This window comes from Rhinoraja longicauda, chromosome 23 (genome assembly GCF_053455715.1).
Source record: "Rhinoraja longicauda isolate Sanriku21f chromosome 23, sRhiLon1.1, whole genome shotgun sequence".
In the NCBI taxonomy this organism is placed as follows: Eukaryota; Metazoa; Chordata; class Chondrichthyes; order Rajiformes; family Arhynchobatidae; genus Rhinoraja; species Rhinoraja longicauda.
Genome location: NC_135975.1, coordinates 12,796,618 through 12,820,376, shown reverse-complemented (window position 1 = coordinate 12,820,376; position 23,759 = coordinate 12,796,618). Strand labels below are relative to the sequence as shown.

Sequence of the window (23,759 nt, the reverse complement as noted above, 5' to 3'; positions counted from 1 at the left end):
CTAGGGAGGGAGGGGGAGGGAGGGAGGGAGGGAGGGGGGAGGGAGGGGGAGGAGGGAGGATAAGGGGGGTTGAGGGGGATGGAGTGAGGGGGAGGGGGGAGGGGAGGGGGAGAGAGGGAGGGAGGAAGGAGGAAGGAGGAGGGAGGGGGTGGTGGGGAGAGGGGAGGAGGAGCGGGGAGAGGGGCGGGGGGAGGAGCAGGGGGAGGAGAGGGTGCTGCACCAATGTAGGAGAGGTCTGGGCCCAACTGATCCACTTGGTCTAGTCTGTTCTAAAGTGGATACAAAATATTTCAATTGTCGCCGAACAAGTATTTTAAGATGGTTCATCATGACCTTGTTCTTCTGCTCTCTTTCTGTTTATAAAGTCCAGCATGACATATTCTTTTATTAACCTCTGTCTTAACCAACCCTGCAATTTGTGCATAAATACCCACCAGTCTCTCTTTTCTTTCACTCCTTTTAAAATTGTACCTTTCGGCTTACATTGATTCTTCAAATTTCTTTCTATCAAAATGTAACATTTTATGTTTCTTCATATTACATTTCTTCTATCATAGTTGCCTATTCTGCAGCCATGTTTGTATCTCCTTGCTGACTATTACCCTCCTATTTACAGTTCACCATGACTTCAAGTAGTGTGCCATGTGCCCTGTACATCAACATTCAAATAATTAATTTGTACAATGTTAAGAAAAACAGTGATCTTAGTGTAGACCCAGAGGGAATACCACTGTACACTTCCTTCTTGATCAAAACACAATTTTAAATTTTATTCTCTGATTCTTGTTACTTTCTAAAGTGCTGCTACAGCCCCTTTTATGACATGTCCTTTTGATGACAGACCTATTATGTGGTGCCTCATTGAATGCCTTTTGGAAGTACACATATACCACATCAACCCCAGTTCCTTCTTGCACTACTTTTAGTAATTTCATTAAAAAATCTCAAACAAGTTAATTAGATATAATTTTCCTTTAACAAAATTCATGCTATTTTTGTTCCTGCACTGTTTTTTTTAACAAGGTTGCAATGATCTTAATGTTACAATTCCTGGGCATTACCTCTGAATCCATTGGTCTTTAGAAGATTATGGTCAGTGGCCCTGCAAGTTTCTTCCTTAATTCCTTCAATAACTAGAATGCTTCCCATCGACATGGGTCCTAAGGCACTCTGTGCGTGCTTCTGTAGTTAACTTATCTCATACACTGTTGAGATTACCATAACATCTTATAAAAAGCAAGTACTGCTGAATTTACCATAACCAATTATACCAGTATGCCGTGCTATCACCATCCCTTTAGATAGTCAGTGTATGTTGGTAGGGTTATCATTGCCAGCGAGAGCATTTGTGCGTTACTATGGTTACCACCCCCTTTGATGCGCAACCTGCATTGTGGCGCTTTTGCGTCTTGTGGCAGCCAGAATGCATTGCCAGGTATATTATACCTAACAACGGTCGATGTGCATTGCTGAAGTTACCATACCCTTTGAGAGTCATTGGTATGGTCACCTTGGGTCCAATGGCGGCCATAATGTGTTGGAAGTTTCCTATCGGCCTCTGAGCTCGCAATGTGCATTATTAGGTTATGAGGATTTTTAGGGAGTGTGTTCCTGCAGGATAAATGGCAGTCAGCATGCTATGCTGAATCTCATGGGTCTTATGACAGCAAGTATATCTTGCTTGGGTAGCAGGATCCCTATGACAATGATTGTGTTGCTTGGGTTTTCATAGGTCTGTGATAGTGATGAGTGTAATAAAGTCATGATGGCCCGATGGCCTTTACCATTTGTGCAGATTGTAGCACAGGTACGTCAAGGTCTTTTGTTTTCTGTTGTAGGAGGCTTTGCAGCGTGAGCAGCTCCTGGAACAGAAGTTGGAGACGCTGCAGTATTTACTGACCAACACACAGGTCCTCTCTGACAATGTCTGGCAGGTACAAACCTTTTCTTCTCCATGGTACTGTGCCCTGGTCCTCTATAGTTGGTGCATCCAGCAAATACTGGCGCTCCATTAACGGTACTCAGCAAACCACTGATTCATTAGTGTGCTAGTCCTCCAATCCGGACACACATAGGTATGTCCTTCTCTGCACACTAAACAAAGACAACTACTCTGCTGCTGCACTGGAAACCTGGTATGAACCCCAGGACTCTCTGCTTTCAGGAAGCTGAAGTGAATGAATTACTCCTTGGTATGGAGAGGCTGTTGTGAGAGTTGGTGATGGGTGGGCCACAGCAAGCAGGGCCACCTCTTGTTGCTGAGACACAGGGCTCGCAGCTGCTCCATGGCTGGCATGGTGACATGAACCATTGCTGTTCCTTGCATTCACCCAGAGTTTACAGTCATTCCCATCTGCACCCGTTGGCCATGATGGAAACTAGTGAATCCCCCCTCTCTTTGTTTGGCTACATTGCCCTCACCCAGCCGGAGATTGCTCTAGGGTAACAAGCTGAATGGCCAGCCATCCCTGGTGGGCTATAATGAATCTTTTAGTGCTCATGATCCTGAGAGAAACAGTGTCATTCTGATTCATATCCAGCGAGTATACTACTATATACTTTAGTTTAGAGATACAGCATGGAAACAGGCCCATGCTGACCAGCGATCCCCACTATCCTACACACACTAGGGACAATTTACTATTTTTACCAAGCCAATTAACCTACAAACCTGTTTGGAGTGTGGGAGGAAACCGGAGATCCCGGAGAAAACTCATGCAGGTCATGAGGAGAACTCCATACAGACAGCACCCATGGTCAGGATCGAACCCGGGTCTCCCGCGCAGTAAGGCAGCAACTCTACCGCTATGCCACCATGCAATATATCCCTCGCAACACTGCCTTTCCGTTTACCTAGGTGTGTCAGCACCTACAGACGATACCGGAGAAGATGCAGTGCTCATATACTGTGGCCCAGCACAGGCAGCATTCTTTGATTATGCTCCTATCGAGACAACAGCTTAGACCAAACCTGATTAGAGCAATATACATTGACCAATCCCAAATGAGATTTTTATTTTTATTTTTAAGTTTTTAGAGATACAGCGCGGAAACAGGCCCTTCGGCCCACCAGGTCCGCGCCAGGGGGGACCACATTGAAACATACAGAATAGTGAAAGGCTTGGATAGAGTAGATGTGGAGAGGAAATTTCCACTACTGGGAGAGTCTAGGACTAGAGGCCATAGCCTCAGAATTAAAGGACGTTCTTTTAGGAAAGAGATGAGCAGAAACTTCTTTAGTCAGTGGGTGGTGAATCTGGAATTCTTTGCCACAGAAGGCTGTGAAGGCCAAGTCAGTGGATATTTTTAAGGCAGAGATAGATAGATTCTTGATTAGTACAGGTGTCAGAGGTTATGGGGAGAAGGCAGGAGAATGGGTTAGGAGGGAAGTATAGATCAGCCATGATTGAATGGCGGAGTAGACTTGATGGGATGAATGGCCTAATTCTACGCCTATTGCTTATGACCTTAGATGACAGCCATACATCACAACCTTGCATGGACAGTACCCACAGACAGCACCTCTGGAGAAACAACATCTAAATTCTTGATTTGTACGGGAGTCAGAGATTATGGGGAGAAGGCAGGAGAATGGGGTTAGGTGGCAGAGATAGATCAGCCATGATTGAATGGCAAAGTAGACTTCATGGGCTGAATGGCCTAATTCTGCTCCTATCCCTTATGATCATAGGACCTATGGGCCATGTCATGGCAGAGACATCATCGATAAACCATATTGATGCAGAGGCAATATCCACAGTCTCTGCCTCAGTAGTGACAATGTACGCAAGTGATAGTCCAGCAGAACTGCCAGCCAGACTGTGTTTCACACTGGGCTTTAGGTGATTTTTTGATGGGGAATTGCCAGAGTCCTGATGCAGCATCATTGTGGATAACACACATCTCTGGACCGAAAGTAAAATCATCCATTTCAATGCTGTTTCCAGCAGTACTCTTGATCCTGCAATTGCACCTGATGCTAACTGATCCACCAGTGTAACTGAAATTCATGTCCAGACCTGTTCACGTTAAGACTGAAGAAGGGTCTCGACCCGAAACGTCACCCATTCCTTCTATCCAGAGATGCTGCCTGCCCTGCTGAGTTACTCCAGCATTTTGTGTCTGTTTTTGGTTTTAAACCAGCATCTGCAGTTCCTTCCTACACATACTGTATTAAAATGTATGTGACTGACAAGCCATTTATTTGACTGTTGTACATCTATCAAGACAAGGCAGACAATGTGTACCAATATGTTTCTGACTGACCTTCTTCCCTTATAAAGGTAGTTCAATTGACAGTATCTGTACAAAGGCATAAAACTCTCCACTTTTACAAAATGTTATATGTACACCTTGCAGTTTCATCCTTAATCCCTTTCTTTCTGTGAGCAATGACCAGATAATCTCTCTTGCAATTCTTGGAAGTTTCCTTTTTAAGGACTTAGTTTAGTTTAATTTAGTTAGTTTAGAGATACAGCATGGAAACAGGCCCTTCAGCCCATCGATCATTGATCACCTAGTCACACTAGTTCAATGTTATTCACTTTTCCACTCCCTGCACACTAGGGGCCAATTAACTTCCAAACCCACATGTTGTTAGGATGTGGGAGGAAACCGGAGCACTTGGAGAAAACTTGCGCGGTCACAGGGAGAACATGCAAACTCCACAGAGACAACACCCTTGGTCAGGATCGACCCTTGGGCCTGTAAATCCTTTGCCACTGCATTCCCTTGGGCAATTAAATAAATGTGTTTGTGTTCATAAGAGGATATATGATGCCGGGGTTGTGAAACCAGTACGTTTAAAGGGCCGAGTGGCCCTTACTTTGCTTCTTGCTTCAGATCCTATCCAGCTGTCCTGCTGCAGTTGTTACCTGTGAAGCAGGGAAGACTATTTCTCATGAGTAGGGTGGCAATGAACTTACTAATGGATACCTTCCTCTGCAGGACACTCAGGCTGAGTGTGCAAATCTGACATTGAAGCACAGGGAATCATTCCGATCAGATTTGGATATCAGGACCAATCACAAAAACATGGATGTAAAGGTGCAGGAGCTGAACAGTAAAACTGATCCGGAGAAGCTTATGGAGGTAAAGACAGAAAACACAGAAGGAGATAAGAAAGATGGTGAGGAGATTCCTGAAGGAAAAGAACTGGCTTCATCTGACAATGATGTGGAGGATGGATTGAACAGGAAACGTCGAAGACCAACTCTACGGAAAGGTAGGATCTCGGGGTGCGTAGCTTGGGATATCTGGAAACGTGGGTGTGGGGTGTGTGAGAATTTGAGGGGGGGGGGGAAATAAAAGCCGGGGGCTTTGGAGAAAAGGTGATCTTGTGCTGGGAATGGGGCATTTTGGGTTAGAGGATAGGATGTGGGTCATTGACTGACCAGGGCCTAGGATCTTGATGGGGTGACCATGATGTTGTGGACAGAGTGCTTGGGGATGGAGATGGTGTGTGTGGGATGGGGTTGGGGCTGGGTTTGGGTGAGGTTTGTGGAGGTGAAGATTGTGTTTTGGTAGGGGAGTAGTATGTGGGTTTGGGGTGTAATGTGCGGGGGCTTTGAAGGCTTTAGGTGTGTGGGGTAGGGATGGGGTATATGGAGGTGGGGATAGGATGTGTGGGGTTTGTGGGTTGGTTATTTGTCTCTCTCGTACGTAACAGGTTTTTATTTAAATGTTTGACTGAAATGTCCTTTTAAAATAATGACAAATTTAGCTTCTTGATATTTGTCTGTTACAGAAAAAAGACTCCAGGAATCGAAGATGCTCCGTAAACAAGCCATGATCAGAGACATGAGTGGTAACTGCACATCCATTTCAGCACAATACAATTAAAACCCCACAGTTACTGCGATTGTGCACTCAACTCTCCATTCACCCCCTCCTTCGAAGAGGCTGATTCTCTTCCCCTCCTGTGAAAGTGCAGATTTTATCTCCCCCTACCTACTGAAAAGTGCCGACTCCATCTCCTTTCCCTGAAGATGCTGACCCTTTCCCCCCACTACCCATAAGGTGCTCCCTCCCTTCCCTTGGTGCTGACTCTCTTTCCCCTTCCCTGATGCTGACTCTTTTCCCCCTTCCCGTGCTCTTTCCCTTCCCTCGCTGACTCTCTCTCCCCCTCATTGGTGCTGACTCATTCTCCCCTCCATCACTGCTGCTGACTCTCCTCTCTCCTGAAGATGTTGACTCTCTATATTCTTCCTGGAAGCCATTGACTCTTCTTCCCCCTGCATCTTCCTCTGAAGGTGCTGACTTTCTATATTCTTCCTGGAGATTCTAGATTAGTTTCTGTTAATGCATTTGGCCAAAAGAAAATCTACCTTTGTTTACCTCCTGTACAATGGCAATCATCCATATTTATCTTCAATATGTTTTAGAGAGAGGCCCCCCAGAGATGAAGGTGCTACGACAACAGGCGATTGTCCGAGATATGAGTGGTGAGTCTGTGTTTAGTTACTACGCTCCTTAATCGTGCAATAGAGTGCTCACTGACAATATTCACAGTTGTGTCCTGTTGGAGATACGGTTGGGGAGGAAGAGAATTATTCCATTCCTTGCAGCAATATATATCTGCAGGACAAGAGCACACGTACTTGTTCAAACTCCAGATTGGTATTGAATGGGTAGAATCTAGTGATCTATGAATCATCCTTTATTTGACAGACGGAGGCTGTATTCATTTTTGCTTTCTTATAATAAAAAAGCCCAAAGGGTTTTTGTGAGCAGAAGGTTTGCCTCAATTATTTTAGGAATGGAAACGCAGAGTTGTTGGGAGTTTCTGCAGACATTCTTAATCTTGGCAATGGGATATAGAATTGCAGAGGAGATTTAATTAAAGTTTTCAGATTTATAATATTGATGGACTGGTTCCTCAGATAAACTGATTCCCCAGGCTGGAAAGTTGAGTGCTGAGGGTTCATCTGTCACTGTAAGTGTGAGTCATGAGGTTAGGAGATATGGATTTTCTGTATTCCATCATTGCAACATGGAATGATTCACACAGGGAATGTCTGATGGAAAGATCTTTCTATTTTTGAAAGCAAAATTAGAAGACTGTTGCAACTGAGGAAGTCAGAAATGGAGTGTGGAGCAATGGATTAGATTCAACTTCGTACAGGATCAGAGAGAGGATGGAACAATGAATTCGTTTCTGATTATTTTAGCAAAGATTGACTGTAATGTAGGTCAAATGGTCTGCTGTGTATCAATTCTCAATGCAAAGTGCACAGACCTGAGAATTCTGATGAAAGTTCATGGAACGATATGAAGGAAAAATAATATCTCTTTGTCAGAAGCGCTTGCCTACTCCTGTTTCCACGATCAGTCCTGGGTTGGCAAAACATCACTGCTCTTCCTCAGTGTTACACCAGGTGGCGCCATGGCTTGCTCTCTAGATTAAGTCCACTGGAATCTTGGATCAGAGTGACTGAAATGCCAGGAAGGCTACAGTATATCAAACTTTAGACTGAGAGGGCAGATAAAGTAAATACTCTCTTCCTCACCCGCTGTTATATTGGCTGCAATTTGATCCACATAAATAACTGAAGGAACCAAAAAAACTGCCGCTTTATTTATACAGGGCTAAAATGGAACTGATGAATCCCATACCAGAGTAAGGACATTGAATAGTACCAGGACAGATACAGAGTAAAAGTCCGTGTACAAAATCCCATCAAAAATACTGCTGGGATGGATGCAGCAAAAGTTACATACAAAGAAAAGCATCCTCAATACTGTACCACTAGAGAGTCCCCCGGACAGAGGAAACAGGGCTGGCTTCTTAACTGCCCAGAGGAGTAGCCAAAATGTCCCTCAGTGCAGGAATCTGAGAAAGGAAAATTAAATGACCATCAGAAACATTTTGAGACTAAAAAACCAGGCCAGGTCCAGATAACAAATGGGTTCTGTTTTTACAGACATCTCTATGTCAATTTTGTCCGTAAATTAGAAAATACACTAGAATGATTTGTTTTGGTCACCATACCTACACATTCTTGTGGTGAATGTCATCAAAAGCACATACGGCTGATTAGAAAGCACAAATACTAAAAGCGGAGAGAGCGAGTGAGAAGCAGTTCTGCTGTTTGTAGGAACTATGTATGCATGTATGTTGGACTTTTGAATGTAATAATATAATGGGAACATGTTAGTATGCAGGAGTATCTGTAATTTGGTTTTTTTTTAAACCCAGGGTTGGCCTGAATAAACAAAACACTGTTGTGCTGATGCCCCAGTGAAAGTTCTCTCCAAGGACTTTACTCAAGGTGACCTAATAGATGGCACGAGGAGCCCGTCAGCAAGCAGCCCGTCTCACAACAGCTGAGACAGCAAGTCTTGGTTGATGCTGCCAATAGTCCTGGGTGTCCTGTTGTTCACCTCAGAGTTAGAAGGTTCTAGGTTCTGAACGTTTGAACTCCCAATCTAAGTGTATGCCCAGAGTGCATTGTCCAAAGAACAACACTGAGGGAAGATGACATAGACGGGAGGACAGAGGGAATACCACACTGTCAGAGGAGTAACCCTGAGGGAGTGCTCCACTGTTAAACAGGCAGGATTGAGTGACTGCAGCACTGCCAGGGACCCGACTGACACTGCATTGCAGTGCATCGTGTGAGGGGAAGTACTAAGATGTCAGGGCGCGGCACTGAGGAACAACTGCTTGCTGCACTGGGGACACTCCACCATCAGGGGGCACCACTGAGAGGATGCTGGGCTACTGGCAGGAGAATGTTGGTGGTCTTGGTGTGTGTGAGATTGCAGACATGAGCCATATTACAGGTCGTATTTGATGAGCTGTGTACTCTGAAAAGCCAGAATCATATAAAATGACAGCACAGAAGGAGGTCAGACAAACTGCTGCTGGTCAAAAATTGACCTTTTGGAATCATACTTCTGAGAATTTGATGTGAGCCTTCAGTTACTGATCTTTAAGTGCTCATCCAGGACTTTTAAAATGTAGTGAGAGTCTCTGACCCCCTCTGTTGATGGAAGTCAGTTCTATTTGTTTACTCTTTCTGGGCCTCTCATAATTTTATACAATTCAAACTCAATTACATTTCTCCTTAGTCATCTTTGTTCCAAAGAAAACATTCCCAGCCAATATAATCTTTTCTCATTGCTATAGTTCTTGAGCCCCAGCAAGAGCCTCCTTAATCTCCTCCACAGCTCTCTAATGGGATTATGTTCCTTCTGTAGCATCATGACCAGAACTATAGAGTCTACTCTGGCCATGGCCAAACTGATTTTATTTATACAGTTCTAACAGTTCTGCTTGTTATTCTCTGTCTCAACCGATAAAAGCATGTATTCCACAAGCCTTCATTATTATCTATTGACTCATACTGCTACCTTTGTGCAAGTTCATTTGTGGACGTGAACTTCAAAATTCCTCTTTTTCTCCGCACTTGTTAGTATCTTACCATTTATTATGCATTCCTTTCCTTTGTTGCCATTTACAAATACATTATCTCACACTTCTCGGAGATGAATTTGGTTTGCTTTTTCAGTGAATTCCCAACCATTCCAGTGGTGTCTACTAGTCAATAGGTTTCTTCCCACCTATCGATCACAATGACAATTTTGGTATCATTAGTAAACTTCTTAATTATGACCCCTATATTTAGACAAACCAATTGTACACTGAGCTCACTCTTGTGTGGTGGAAATAGTTTTTTGCTTAAACCCAGTTAGAAATTCATTGCTTAGCTGTAGGAGAATATGTGGATTCCACATAGGCCTCATCTGCCACCGCATAACACAGTGATTGAGTGGCAGAAGCTGATGCTCGACCCCAGAGGGCTTCTTGGGAAGAAGTAGACATTTCTTGGGCAACATCAACTGCTCAACCATTTCTTTCACGGTCTTCTCCCTTCTGAATCTCTCAGCAAGTGCTACTCTCTCAAATGTGGAACTGTCTTCTCACCCAACAAGTGCAGAATGGAAAAATACTCGCACCTGGTGTCACACTCTCTTCAGTTGTTCACCCCATGTTCTGCACCATAGCCCCTGGCACACTCTCCACCATCCTGAAACTCACTGCTGCACCAATCACCCTGACTCCATTTGAGCAAGATTTGTTGCAAGATTTCTAAACTGAAAGCTAATGTTTAATCACGATATCACATATGAAACCTTACTGCCACATCTTACTGCATGTTGGAAATACAGGCGGCTTGTTATAAGTGATACTACAGTGCCAGGCAGCAGCCTTGTGTGGATCACACCGCTACAGGGGTTGTTAAATTATATTCGTATATCATGCCTCATCTTTGAAGGATGTGGAACAGGATCAACATTGCACATACTCGCTTCAAATAGCACCACCCAGGAGCTGCGTGCTCCCAACTCTCTCTCTCTCTCTCTCCTTTTGTAGTACGCATGTTTCTATATATTCCTCTCTCTCACTTATGATTCTCTGTACATAGATGATAGTCACACAGCTGAGAAACAGATTTTGATGGTATGACATTTGACAGGTTCATCCTGTGTAGGTACATGTCTGTGCGACAATGGACCCTCTGCCCTGCAGTGTTTAAAAACCAGGCTGGAATGAGAACATTGCAGCGGCATAGTGTGTAATCCAGACAGGGGATCATGTGGCAACGTGAAAACACTAAGAACTAGCCAATGATTGAACAAGAGAAAAATGGACTAACCAGCAAAGATTAATGATAATCGCACATTTGAGACACCAGCAGCTGCAGTGCGATTTGATGGGAAGGAAGGGCGTGATGAAGGAGAGAGGATGAATTGGATGGGCAGTTGACATTACCCAGCGAATATCTCCTTCATCTTAAGTAGCTTTGTTGAATTGAGGGCAACTTTTTTCCATTCTACTCTGTGGGTTCTGAGGTGGCTGATGAAGCCCACATTAGATCTGCAAAACCTCTTGCAGGTAGGCAGGACTTGTTTGAAAGGATATTTGGGTGGATAGTATAGGAGGAGGCTTGCTGCCTCCACTGCTGGGCAGTCTCATATTCCAGACAAAGAGATCTGTGATTCTCACACACTTCTTACATCCTTTGTACTGTCTGCTGTGTGTGATTGCATCATCTGGACTGCTTTAATTTTGCTGTACTTTGTGTAGTGACAATAAAGGTTTTTTACAAATTTACAAATTATTGTCTGATTGGGCAGTGGCCAAGGATTTTGACAAGTCGATGAGGATGCTACTTTATTTCAATTCTGATAAATCAGTGAAGATGCTCCTTTATTTGCCCTTTTCGTAATCTCTTATTGTGATGGAACTTGCAATTGTGCACCTGATTTGGGAGTTAGGCAAATAATGTGGCTCTACTTTGCAGCTGGCTCAGAGAGGATGCTAATATTGGTGAGCTTATTCTGCAGTGACAGGGTTGGTGTTATCTCTCTCTACTGGTTTGAGGTGTCTCCTGATGGTAGATAGTATAGAACAGGAATGCAGCGATCACTGCCGTCCAGCCATTCTCACTGTCAGCATCCTGGGAATCACCAAGTACCAGAGGCTCAACTGGAGCAAGCACATAAATACATGAATTTAGGAGCAGATCAAAGGCTGAGTCACCCGTGGTTTTGTGGCTCACCTCATGACGCCCAAAGACTTTTCCACCATCTAAAAAGTCGGCGTGTGATGGAATACATAAAAGTAATGCACTACATAGATTAACAATTGGTTGTTAGGCAGAACGCAAAGAATCAAGAGATGCTTCTCAGGTTATGAAAATTGCTAAATCTAATTGAACCTCAGGTATATCAATAATTTTCCTGAGGGTATGAAACATCACTGCTCATGATGCTCAAGCAGGTGAGATTATGGGTAAAGAGGAGGAGGATAGAATGAGGCTTTAAGAGCTCATTTTGAACAAACTGAATAAATGTGGGAGAACGTGGCAGATGAACAATAATGTGGGGAAAACTGACACTATCCATTGAGATGTACATGACTGAAAAACTGTTAATGTTCAATGTGAGAAATTGGGGAGTGCTGATGTTCAGAGGAACCTATGTGTGTGTACAAAGGTCACTGAAGGCTAACATCTAGGTGCAGCAACGATATGGAGGACAATTCATATGTTGGCCTTTCTTACAAAAGAAATTTGGAATTACTCAGCGGGTCAGGCAGCATTTCTGGAGAAAAGGAATAGGTGATGTTTTGGGTCAGAACCCTTATTCACACCTGGGTTTTGACCCAAAACGTCATCTATTCCTTTTCTCCGGAGTTGCTGCCTGACCTGCTGAGTTATTCCAGCATTTTATGTCTGTCTTTGGTATACACCAGCATCTGCAGTTCCTTCCTACACATTTAACCTTTAAACCTGTTTGTCTTAGGACTGTTTGAGGAAACTGGAGCACCCAAAGGAAACCCATGCGGTCACAGGGAGAACGTACAAACTCCGTACAGACAGTACCCAAGGTCAGGATCAAACCTGGGTCTCTGGTGCTCCAAGGCAGCAACTCTGCCACCGTGCCACCCTGGAGAGAAATTATCTATTGAGGGGTGGTTCTGGGCACACAGTCCAGTGACAATCAGGCTTTCAGCATGTTTTGCACGATGAATATGCTCAGTGCATGTCCCATGAGATATGTCCTCTGGGCATGCTGACAAATCAGGGTTGATTCTGGTCTCAGTCGATGTAAGCAACAGCATTGGAGCACAGACCAGTGAGAGAAGGGGCTCTGGACATGACATGCTGAGAAATGTGGACTTTGACACATTGTCCAGGAGCAACTGACTATCGGAACATTGGTGAGTGAGTGACAAATAACATGGACCATGGTCTGTTGAATGATGGGTGGTCAGGTCATACTGACTCTGAGCTTGTGGCACACTATGTAGAAGAGATAGGCTCTGTGCTCATTGTGCAGTGAGAATCTGGTCCTGTGCTCTCCACTCAGCCAGGTGCAACACTGAGCATACTGACACACAAGGGCAAACACTTTAGAGATTCTGTTGAATCGGTTTCTGGTGCTGTATCTTTGATCGTGTTTTTTTACATTGGATTTATTTTTATCAACATTTGTTTTACATAGGTGATGTGCTGTCTGGAGACACCAAGGCAAATGAATCAACATCAGATGTCTCATCTTCAGGAGATCCAGAGTCACATATGAAGTCACCTGATATTCCAATCTGTGAGGTGAAATCGGAAGCATTCAAAGTATCGGAGGTAAATTCAATGAATCTCAAGGCTCCTGAGATCAGTTCACCTGATTCCAAGTCAATTGATGTCAAATTACCTGATCCCACACCAACCATGGGCATGTCAACTAATTCTGAGACATCTGAGGTCGGATCAATTGTTCACACATCTTCTGAGGTCAAGTCAACATATCCAAATCCATGTGAGGTTAAGACAATTGATCCTAAGTTCTCAGAGATCAAGTCAGATGATCCCAAACCATCTGAAATCAATTCAATATACCCTAAATCACCTGACATCAAGGCAGTTGATTATATGGCCTCAGAGATCAAGTTAATTGATTTCAAACCATCTGAGATTGATTCAACTTGTTCTAAATCATCTGATATCAAGACAATTGATCCCAAAGTGATCGAGGTCAAATTAGCTGAACACAAGCCATCTGAGATGAAGACAATTGATCCTAAGGTGTCAGAGGTCAAATTAGATTCCAAACCACCCAAGATCAAAGTTTATCCCAAACCATTTGATGCCAAGATGATTGGTTCTGAGGTGTCAGAAGTCAAATTAGCAGATTCCAAACCATCTGAAATCAATACAACTCATTCTACATCATCTGAGGTCAAGGCAATTGATGCTAAACAGTCAGAAGTTAAGTCAGCTGATCCTAAATTAGTGGAAATTGAATGTACACATTCCAAACCATACAACGTCAAGTCAATTGATCTTAAAATGTCTGAATTCAAGTCTGCTGATCTCATCCCAGCTGAGATCAAATCAACTGATTTGTATGTGCCTGAACTCAACCCAACAAATCTCAAACCATCCATGGTCAAACCAGTTGATCCCAGACAAACAGAAGTTCAGTTACCTGATCCCAAACCATCTAGGGTCACGTCAGTTGATCTCAAACAATCTGACGTTGGATCAGCACCTCTTAAACCATCTACGTTAGAGTTAATAGATCTTAACCAATCCACGGTATTGTCCGCTGACCCCAAGATGTTTGAAGTGAAATCAACTGATCTCAAACCATCTGAAGTCATGTCTGTTGACTCCAAACTTTCTGAGGTCAAGTCAAGCACGAGCAAATTGTCTGAGATCAAGTCAACTGCTTCTAATGGGTCAGTGACCAAAGCAGCTGATCCCAATCCTTCTGAGGTCACGTTATCTGCTCCCAATGATTTCAAGATAACGTCAGTCATGCCAACTGATTACAAAATCAAATCAGATGGTCCCAATGAGGCAAAAGTCAAGTCAGTTGCTTCCCAAGAATATGTTAATTCAGCTGCTCCCAAGACATCTGACGTCAAGTTATCTGCACTTAACATATCTGAGACCAAAGCAACTGATCCCAAACTTTCCAAGGTCATGCCAGCTGCTTCCAAAGTTTCTGAGATCAAGTCAGCTGTATTCAACATGTCTGAGACCAAAGCACCTGATCCCAAATCTTCCGAGATCAAGTCAGCTGCTCCCAAGACGTCTGACGTTAGATTCGTTGCTCCTAAGGTTCCTGGGATCATGTTAGCTATTCCTAAACCAGGTGAGGATGCGTTATCTGTTACCAAAATAGCTGAGATCAACTCAACTGATCCTAAAGTACCTACCGTGATATCAGCTAATCTAGAACTTTGTGATATGGTGGCACGTTTCCATAAGTCTTACGACCAACTATTAAGCAAATCAGAAATATGTGGCATGTCATCTGCTCCTAAATCATGCAACAATGTGCTTTGTATGTTGGAATTGGATGAGTTGAGGTTGCAGATTAAGCAGCTACGGAAGGAATTGGAGGAGACTCAGGAACAAGCAGCCCGGCACCAGAGGAGCTATTTGGACTTGCAAAGTAAGTGGATTCCATAAGGGAAAGGGTTTTGGGGGGGTGATGCCAGATGTTCTGCTTTCCATGCTCAGTTCTGGGAATGAGGCACGGGTTTTAGGGTTGGCAAGAATAGTCCTGGTTGGTGTGAAGCTGAGCACTGGTGGGTAGTTGTGGGAATCAGACTTTGACATGCTGTGCTGGAGGGGCAAAGCATAGACTCAAGATGGTCAGGGAGATGGATATAGGAATGAGAGTTGGAGAAGTAGGGTTTCTGTGGACAGTTTCAAGAATTGGGGAGACATGTTGGGGAGTCGGTAGGGAAGAAATATCAGGATGTTCTGAGCATCATGCTGCACATATAAAAGTCAGAGGTGAGGAAAATTGAGTATGTTCTCATTAGAAGATATTAGAATTTTGAGTATTAGTCATAAGTTAGGAGCTTTCAGCACGTACAGACAGACAAAACAGGGAAAGTGAAGGACCTGCTTTCTCAATATGGGACTGCAAGAGACGGTCACTTTTACATCCTTTGGGCCATAGTGTTATATCTAACTCAAAACAAATATTATAACGCAGGCATCTGGAGAAGTTGAGGTGTCACAAATTGCCCTTGTAATTGCAGGATTAATGTTTTTTGCTCCTGCACTTAAACCTCTTGTAAAAGAGGCAACATACCATTTGCCTTCCTACTGATTTGCTGAACCTACACGTAGGGTTTGTGTAAACTGGTCCAAGTCCTTCTGAACAGCAGATCTTTTCAACACCCAATTAAAAAAAAATCAACATTTCTACTTTTTTCATCCAAAATGGATGACTTCACGTTTTCCCACTTTGTATTTCATGTGCTAATTGACTGTCCCTACCCAGCCAATTGAATGTTGGCCTTCGTAACAAGAGGAGTTGAGTATAGGAGCAAAGAGGTCCTTCTACAGTTGTACCGAGCCCTGGTGAGACCGCACCTGGAGTACTGTGTGCAGTTTTGGTCTCCAAATTTGAGGAAGGATATTCTTGCTATGGAGGGCTTGCAGCGTAGGTTCACTAGGTTAATTCCCGGAATGGCGGGACTGTCGTATGTTGAAAGGCTAGAGCGATTGGGCTTGTATACACTGGAATTTAGAAGGATGAGGAGGGATCTTATTGAAACATATAAGATAATTAGGGGATTGGACACATTAGAGGCAGGAAACATGTTCCCAATGTTGGGGGAGTCCAGAATAAGGGGCCACAGTTTAAGAATAAGGGGTAGGCCATTTAGAACGGAGATGAGGAAGAACTTTTTCAGTCAGAGAGTGGTGAAGGTGTGGAATTCTCTGCCTCAGAAGGCAGTGGAGGCCAGTTCATTGGATGCTTTCAAGAGAGAGCTGGATAGAGCTCTTAAGGATAGCGGAGTGAGGGGGTATGGGGAGAAGGCAGGAACGGGGTACTGATTGAGAGTGATCAGCCATGATCGCATTGAATGGCGGTGCTGGCTCGAAGGGCTGAATGGCCTACTCCTGCACCTATTGTCTATTGTCTGTCAATTAACCCTTTTTATTTCCTCAAAGCTCTCTACATTTTCTTGTAACTCAAAGATTAAAATTACTGGAAATATTCAGCAGGTCAGGCAGCATCTGTGAGTAGAGAATAGAGTTAACGTTGCAGGTCCATGACCTCAGCTTCCACTGCCATCCTGCTTTTGGAACACTCTGGTGAGCTTTACCCTTCTGCCTCCCCTGGTGACGTTCAGTGGAAGAGTGTAGAGGGAGATTCACGATGTATTTAGCCGCTGTCATATCAATCTCTTGCCTTTCCAAACACTGCAGGATTGCTGGAGGAACAACGTTTGGTCAATGTGCAACAGACTGAAAACTTTGCCAAACAGATCCAGCGCCTCCAAGGTGAGTGACAGATCTTGGGTTTGAGCTGTGCTGTAGAACGCAAACATACCACAGTGACTGAGGCTCGGGTTAAGCAATACGAAGCAGAGAAATGCAATGCCATATGAGGATATGAGCAGAGCCCAGCAGGGTGACTGGAGGCCCTGGCATAAATGTAGATTCCTCATTCTCAATTAATAGATGAAGGAATTAAAAGTAACAATTAAAAGCATCGAGTATAGAAGTTGGGATGTGAAGTTGAAATTGTACAGGGCATTGGTGAGGCCGAATCTGGAGTATGGTGTGCAGTTCTGGTCGCCAAATTATAGGAAAGATGTCGACAAAATGGAGAGGGTACAGAGGAGATTTACTAGAATGTTGCCTGGGTTTCAGCACTTAAGCTACAGAGAGAGGTTGAACAGGTTGGGTCTATATTCTTTGGAGCGTAGAAGGTTGAGGGGGGACTTGATAGAGGTTTTTAAAATTTTGAGAGGGACGGACAGAGTTGACGTGGGTAGGCTTTTCCCTTTGAGAGTGGGGAAGATTCCAACAAGGGGACATAGATTCAGAATTGAGGGACAAAAGTTTAGGGGTAACATGAGGGGTAACTTCTTTACTCAGAGGATGGTGGCTGTATGGAATGGGCTTCCGGTGGAAGTGGTGGAGGCTGGCTCGATTTGATTATTTAAGAGTAAATCGGATAGGTATATGGATAAGAGGGGATTAGAGGGTTATGGTCTGAGTGCAGGTAGATGAGACTAGGTCAGGGAGAGTGGTCGGCGTGGACTGGAGGGGCCGAACGGGCCTGTTTCCGTGCTGTAGTTGTTATATGTTATATGTTATATGTTATTAGCAAATTTGCAGATGACACAAAGCTAGGTGGCAGTGTGAACTGTGAAGAGGATGCTATGAGGATGCAGGGTGACTTGGACAGGTTGGGTGAGTGGGCAGATGCATGGCAGATGCAGTATAATGTGGATAAATGTGAGATTATCCACTTTGGTGGCAAGAACAGGAAGGCAGATTATTATTTGAATGGGAGGAAAGAAAACTACAGATGCTGGTTTAAAACGAAGGTAGACACAAAATGCTGGAGTAACTCAACGGGTCAGGCAGCATCTCTGGGGAGAAGGAATGGGTGATGTTTCGGGTCGAGACCCTTCTTCAGACTGATGTCAGGGGAGGGGGGTGGGATAAAGATAGGATGTAGTCGGAGACAGGAAGACTGGTGGGAGAACCGGGAAGGGGGAGGGGATAGAGAGGGAAAGCAGGGACTATCTGAAGTTAGAGAAGTCAATGTTCATACAGCTGGGGTGTAAACTACCCAAGCAAAATATGAGGTGCTGTTCCTCCAATTTGTGCTGGGCCTCACTCTGACAATGGAGGAGGTCCAGAACAGAAAGGTCAGATTGGGAATGGGAGGGGGAGTTGAAGTGCTGAGCCACCGGGAAATCAGGTTGGTTAAGACGGACTGAGAGGAGGTGTTCAGCGAAACGATCGCCGAACCTGCGCTTGGTTTCACCGATGTAGAGAAGTTGACACCTGGAACAATGGATACAGTAGATGAGGTTGGAGGAGGTGCAGGTGAAGGTGGTGTCAGGTTAGGAAAAGGGGAAGTACAAGACCTGGGTGTCCTTGTACATCAGTCACTGAAAGTAAGCATGCAGGTACAGCAGGCAGTGAAGAAAGCTAATGGCATGTTGGCCTTCATAACGAGAGGAGTTGAGTATTGGAGCAAAGAGATCCTTCTGCAGTTGTACAGGATCCTGGTGAGATCACACCTGGAGTATTGTGTGCAGTTTTGGACTCCTAATTAAGGAAGGACATTCTTGCTATTGAGGGAGTGCAGCAAATGTTCTTGAGGTTAATTCACGGGATGGCGGGACTGTCATATGATGAAAGAATGGAGTGACCGGGCTTGTATTCACTGGAATTTAGAAGGATGAGAGGGGATCTTATAGAAACATATAAAATTATTAAGGGATTTGACAGGCTGGTTGCAGGAAACATGTTCCCGATGTTGGGGGAGTCCAGAACCAGGGGCCACAGTTTAAGAATAAGGAGTAGGCCATTTAGAACTGAGATGAAGAAAAACTTTTTCACCCAGAGGGTTGTGAATTTGTGGAATTCTCTGCCTCAGAAGGCAGTGGAGGCCGATTTACTGGATGCATTCAAAAGGGCTAGTGGAATGAAAGGATATGAAGGCAGGAACGGGGTACTGATTGTGGATGATCAGCCATGATCACTTTGAATGGCGGTGCTGGCTCGAAGGGCCGAATGGCCTACTGCACCTATTGTCTATGTATCTATGTCAAGTAAGTGAACTCGGCAGAATAGCTAATAAACTCCTTGGATTCATAACAAGGCAATGTGACACAAGATGATAGAGGGTGTGTGAGTGCTGAGTGGCCTCAGCTGGCTAGTGAATACAGTTGTGGGCAGCATGGCTAAAGTTTGGATGAGGATGGTAGAAAAATAGTTCTGTAAAAGATGAGCTCACTGGAACTGAGTGGAAATCTTTCCTGATACAGATAACTTCACATTTCTGGTATTACCCTAAATCTTCTCTGCAATCTCTCCATTGCATCTATGACCACATTTGTTATTCCATGTGTGATATAAACAACAGCTCTAATGACCTAGTGAATAAGACATTGACATCCCAAGCCTGGAGTTGTGTGTTCAAGTCATGTCTGGAATGGTCCAGGACTATCATTAGGAAGGATGCCATTAACATGGAAAGGGTGTACAAAAGATTTACAAGGCTGTTTCCGAGTCTGGAAGACTTGAGCTATAAGAAGCGGCTGGATAGGCTGGGTCTTTTTTCTGTGGATCAGGAAGGCAGACGGGGATCTTATAGAGGTATATAAAATCATAGTGGCATCGATATGGCAAATAGAAACAATCGTTATTACAAGGTGGAGAAGTCTAAAACTAGATGGCATAGATTTGTGAGAAAGGAAAGATTTAAAAAAGGAATAGAGGGACAACCTTTTCACACAGAGGTACACAGAGGGTGGTGGGCATGTGAAGAGAGCTCCCAAAGTTGCAGAAGCGGTTTCAGATACAACATTTAAAAACCATTTAGACAGGTATAGAGTGATGCGGGCAAAACGCAGGCAAATGGGACTAGTTCAGGTATATAATTTATTTGGCATGGACAAGTTAGGTCGAAGGGCCTGTTTCTGTGCTGTATAACTCTGACTACATGACTAAGTTTTGACACAAGTTTAGCATAATTTCCCAACTTTTCAATTATATTACTCGAGAAAGATTTCCATTCATGTAGTACATTCACAACAATAATAATAACAAGAAGAGTAAGGTGACATGCTTCAATGACTACCGACCGGTGGCACTAACATCCGTGGTGAGGAAGTGCTTTGAGAGGTTGGTTATGGCATATATCAACTCCTACCTCAACAAGAACCAGGACCCACTACAATTTGCCTACCGCCACAACATGGCAACAGAGGATGTGATCTTGCTGGCTCTCCACTCTGCACTTGACCACCTGGACAATAAAAACACATAGGTCAGGATGTTGTTCATAGACTACAGCTCGCCGTTCAACACGATTATCCCCTCCAAACTGTTTGCTAAGATTAGGGAACTGAGTTTCTGTGCATCCCTCTGCAACTGGATCCTCAACTTCCCATTTAACAGAACACGATCAGTACGGATGGGCAGCTATTTGATAACCATAAGCACAGGAGCACCTCAAGGCTGTGTGCTCAGCCTCCTGCTCTACTTACTCTATGCCCATAACTGTGCAACATAACATAACACTCCACAGTTCCAACTCCATCTTTAAATTCGGCAATGACTCTACCGTTGTTGGACGAATTACGGATGATGACGAGTCAAAATATAGGAGGGAGATCGATTGACTGACCGAATGGTGCCAGAACAACAATCTTGTTCTCAACGTCAGTAAAACCAAGGAACTGATTGCTGAATTTAGAAGAGGAAGGCCGAGGATGCACAAACCTGTCTTCATCGATGGGACGGTAGTGGAGAGAATCAAAAATTTCAAATTGCTGGGCATGCGTATCTCTGAAGATCTGTCCTGAACACAGCACAATGATAAAATCTAGAAGAAAGCCCATCAACACAACTACTCCCTTAGAAGATTACGGAGATTCAGTAGGTCGACGAATACTCTCTTGAACTTCTGCAGATAGAGCCATAGAGTTATAGAGTGATGCAATGTGGAAACAGGTCCTTCGGCCCAACTTGCCGACACCGACCAACAAGTCCTAGCTACACGTGTCCCACTTGCCAGCGCTTGGTCCATATCCCTCCAAACCGGTTCTATCCATACACCTGTCTAACTGTTTCTTAAACGTTGGGATAGTCCCAGCCTCAACTACCTCATCTGGCAGCATGTTTCATACACCCACCACCCTTTGTGTGAAAAAGTTACCCCTCAGATTCCTATTAAATCTTTTCCCCTTCACCTTGAACTTGTGTCCTCTGGTCCTAGATTCCCCTACTCTGGGCAAGAGACTCTGTGCATTACCCGATCTATTCCTCTCATGATTTTATACACCTGTATAAGATCACCCCTCGTCTTCCTGCGCTCCAAGGAATAGAATAGATGTACAGTTAAAAGCATAGTTACATCACGGCCTGGTTCAGCAACTCCAATGCCCAGGAAGGAGAAAGTTTGCAAAAAGTGATGAACATGGCCCAGTCCATCACAGGTACTGACCTCCCCACCATCAAAAGATCTAAGGAGGAGCTGCCTCAAAAAGGCAGCCAGCATTATCATAGACCCACACCACTCTGGCCACACCCTCATTTCACTCCTGCCTTCGGGAAGACGGTATAGGAACCTGAAAACTGTCACATCCAGGTTCAGGAGCAGCTTCTTCCCAACAACCAGCTATTAAACACTACAACCTCCAACTATGCTCTGAACTACATAGACCTGGGGGCATTATTTTGTCATTGCACTATTATTATTTGTTTGTTTTTATATACTAAATGTTTTTGTTGTGTATTATGGTGCTTACAGAGTACTATGTTTACTTGTCTGTTGTGCTGCTGCAAATAAAGATTTCATTGTTCTCGGGACATATGACAATAAAACACTCTCGACTCTCGACTTAAATTTTCAACAGTGCTTCTGCCTAATTGTGTGTGGGGATAAGGGATAGAAGGCAAAGACTCGGGCCTTCTGCTCAACCAATCAATTTATGATCCACTTGAGCCTCTCATCGAATTCTATCTGAGTAGTCCTGTATTCCATTCTCCAATAGATAGCCAAAATGCTGGAGTAACTCAGCAGGACAGACAGCATTTCTAGGGAGAAAGAATGGGTGACGTTTCGGTTTAATACCCTTCTTACACATTCCATTCTCCCTTGTTTGCTTTCTCAGAACAATGAGTTTCAGCTCCATTGGTTAGAATAGCATTATGCCATTACCTGAGAGGTATTGGGTTAAATGACTGAACTCAAATCTTTTACCAAAGCAGCAGAATCAATAACAAAACTTATAGATATCTGCTTTGTTCTATTCAGTACAGCTTCGGTCCGTTCAGGAGGAGATTGAGAACTTGGAGGAAGAGAAGGAGAGTGAGCTGACAGAAGCACATGAGGAACTTCACTGCGCACAGGAGGAGATTGTGAATCTCCGTCAGGCAGCCGAGGAGGCAGCGGGAGAACGGGAAAATGAGATTGCAACGTTGCAGGAGGAGCTATGTCATATTCGGGCAGAGTTGGAACACCTTCAGCAGACAACAGTGGAGTATGAGCTGGAGATCACCACACTCCGAGCAGAGATACAGATGAAAAATGACAGTCGACAGAAGAAAAACTCCGAAGAGGTTACTCAGCTCCAGGGTATGATCCAGGCAGAGGATGATATGAGTCCTATACAGAGGGGTTTATTAAATGGAGAGGGGATCCCATATAGGACAACATGGTGGGTAGATGTGTGTTGCTAAGTAGTAGATTGAGTTTGTTATTGATGTTCATGTGGTACTAATTACCTAATTTCATGTGGGGTAGGTCACTGATTTTTTAGAAAAAGGTCCAAAGTACTCGAGGATGAGTTCAGATGATAGACTTCTTGGGTGGAAATCCTGTTGTTACTTTTCAAGTCTTTTAAGTGAATGAGAAATGACACTGCCTAGTGAAAGGAGAGATGTCAGGGCGATTTTACTCTTGGACTTTAGCACCAGTTCCAGGAGCAATTGAGCTATGGAAAATAAATTAGAGAACTGAATGAATAGCAAAAATAGACCAGGCAAGCAAAGCAAGATTAGTGAAATGGACAAATCAAATTTAACAACAGGGAATGTCAAGCTAAGAAGAAGGAGGAAAAGAAAGAAGAATTTAATGGAATTAAAAGGTGGTTCAGGAACAGTGGGCAGGATTAATGATATTGTCCATAATAGCCAAATATCTCATATAGACATTGTGGGCCAAATGGCCAATCTCTTGAGCTGCATTATTTATAACTATATATAACTAAAGATGTGAAGGCAAAAAGAACATATAAAGATACGATGGACTGAACTGAGCAGGCTGGGGCCAGCTGTTCAAAGGAAATTCAGTGTTCAACTGCTTGCAGGTAAGTAAATCGCAGATCTAATAATGGATGAGCTGAGTGACAGAAACCAGCAGATGTGTTTCTGTAATCTCACACCAGTCAGACCCAGTGTAGGATCAGTCCCCTTTCAATTATTTCATTTATACTCACTTTATATAATTTCATTGTTTTAATGCATGTGAATATACTTTAGTTATTTTGCCTTTTTTAATATTTCACATGATTGAGACATTTAATAATCCTTGTAAAATTACATAACATTTGACAGAGACACACCCAATCTCCGACCTTGTCTCCTGTCAAGGGCTGTCGGGATATTTGGGGTAGTGTCTCAGCTGTATGCTAGCTAGCTGCTGACACCTTGCTATGTCTATCTCACTTCCGATTTGGGAGGCCC

General features: G+C 43.8%; 1 protein-coding gene across 6 annotated transcripts in view; it reads left to right on the top strand.

Moving 5' to 3' along the window:
* The window catches only part of ccdc136b (coiled-coil domain containing 136b), a 63,611-nt gene that overhangs the window by 12,113 nt on the left and 27,739 nt on the right, over positions 1-23,759 (top strand). For all 6 annotated transcript variants that reach the window (XM_078419640.1, XM_078419641.1, XM_078419639.1 and 3 more), the window contains 7 exons: positions 1,839-1,934; positions 4,948-5,224; positions 5,747-5,806; positions 6,384-6,443; positions 13,015-14,970; positions 16,749-16,823; positions 22,330-22,650. In XM_078419640.1, the coding sequence (XP_078275766.1) occupies positions 1,839-1,934; positions 4,948-5,224; positions 5,747-5,806; positions 6,384-6,443; positions 13,015-14,970; positions 16,749-16,823; positions 22,330-22,650 (2,845 nt within the window). The remainder of the gene's footprint in view (positions 1-1,838; positions 1,935-4,947; positions 5,225-5,746; positions 5,807-6,383; positions 6,444-13,014; positions 14,971-16,748; positions 16,824-22,329; positions 22,651-23,759) is intronic.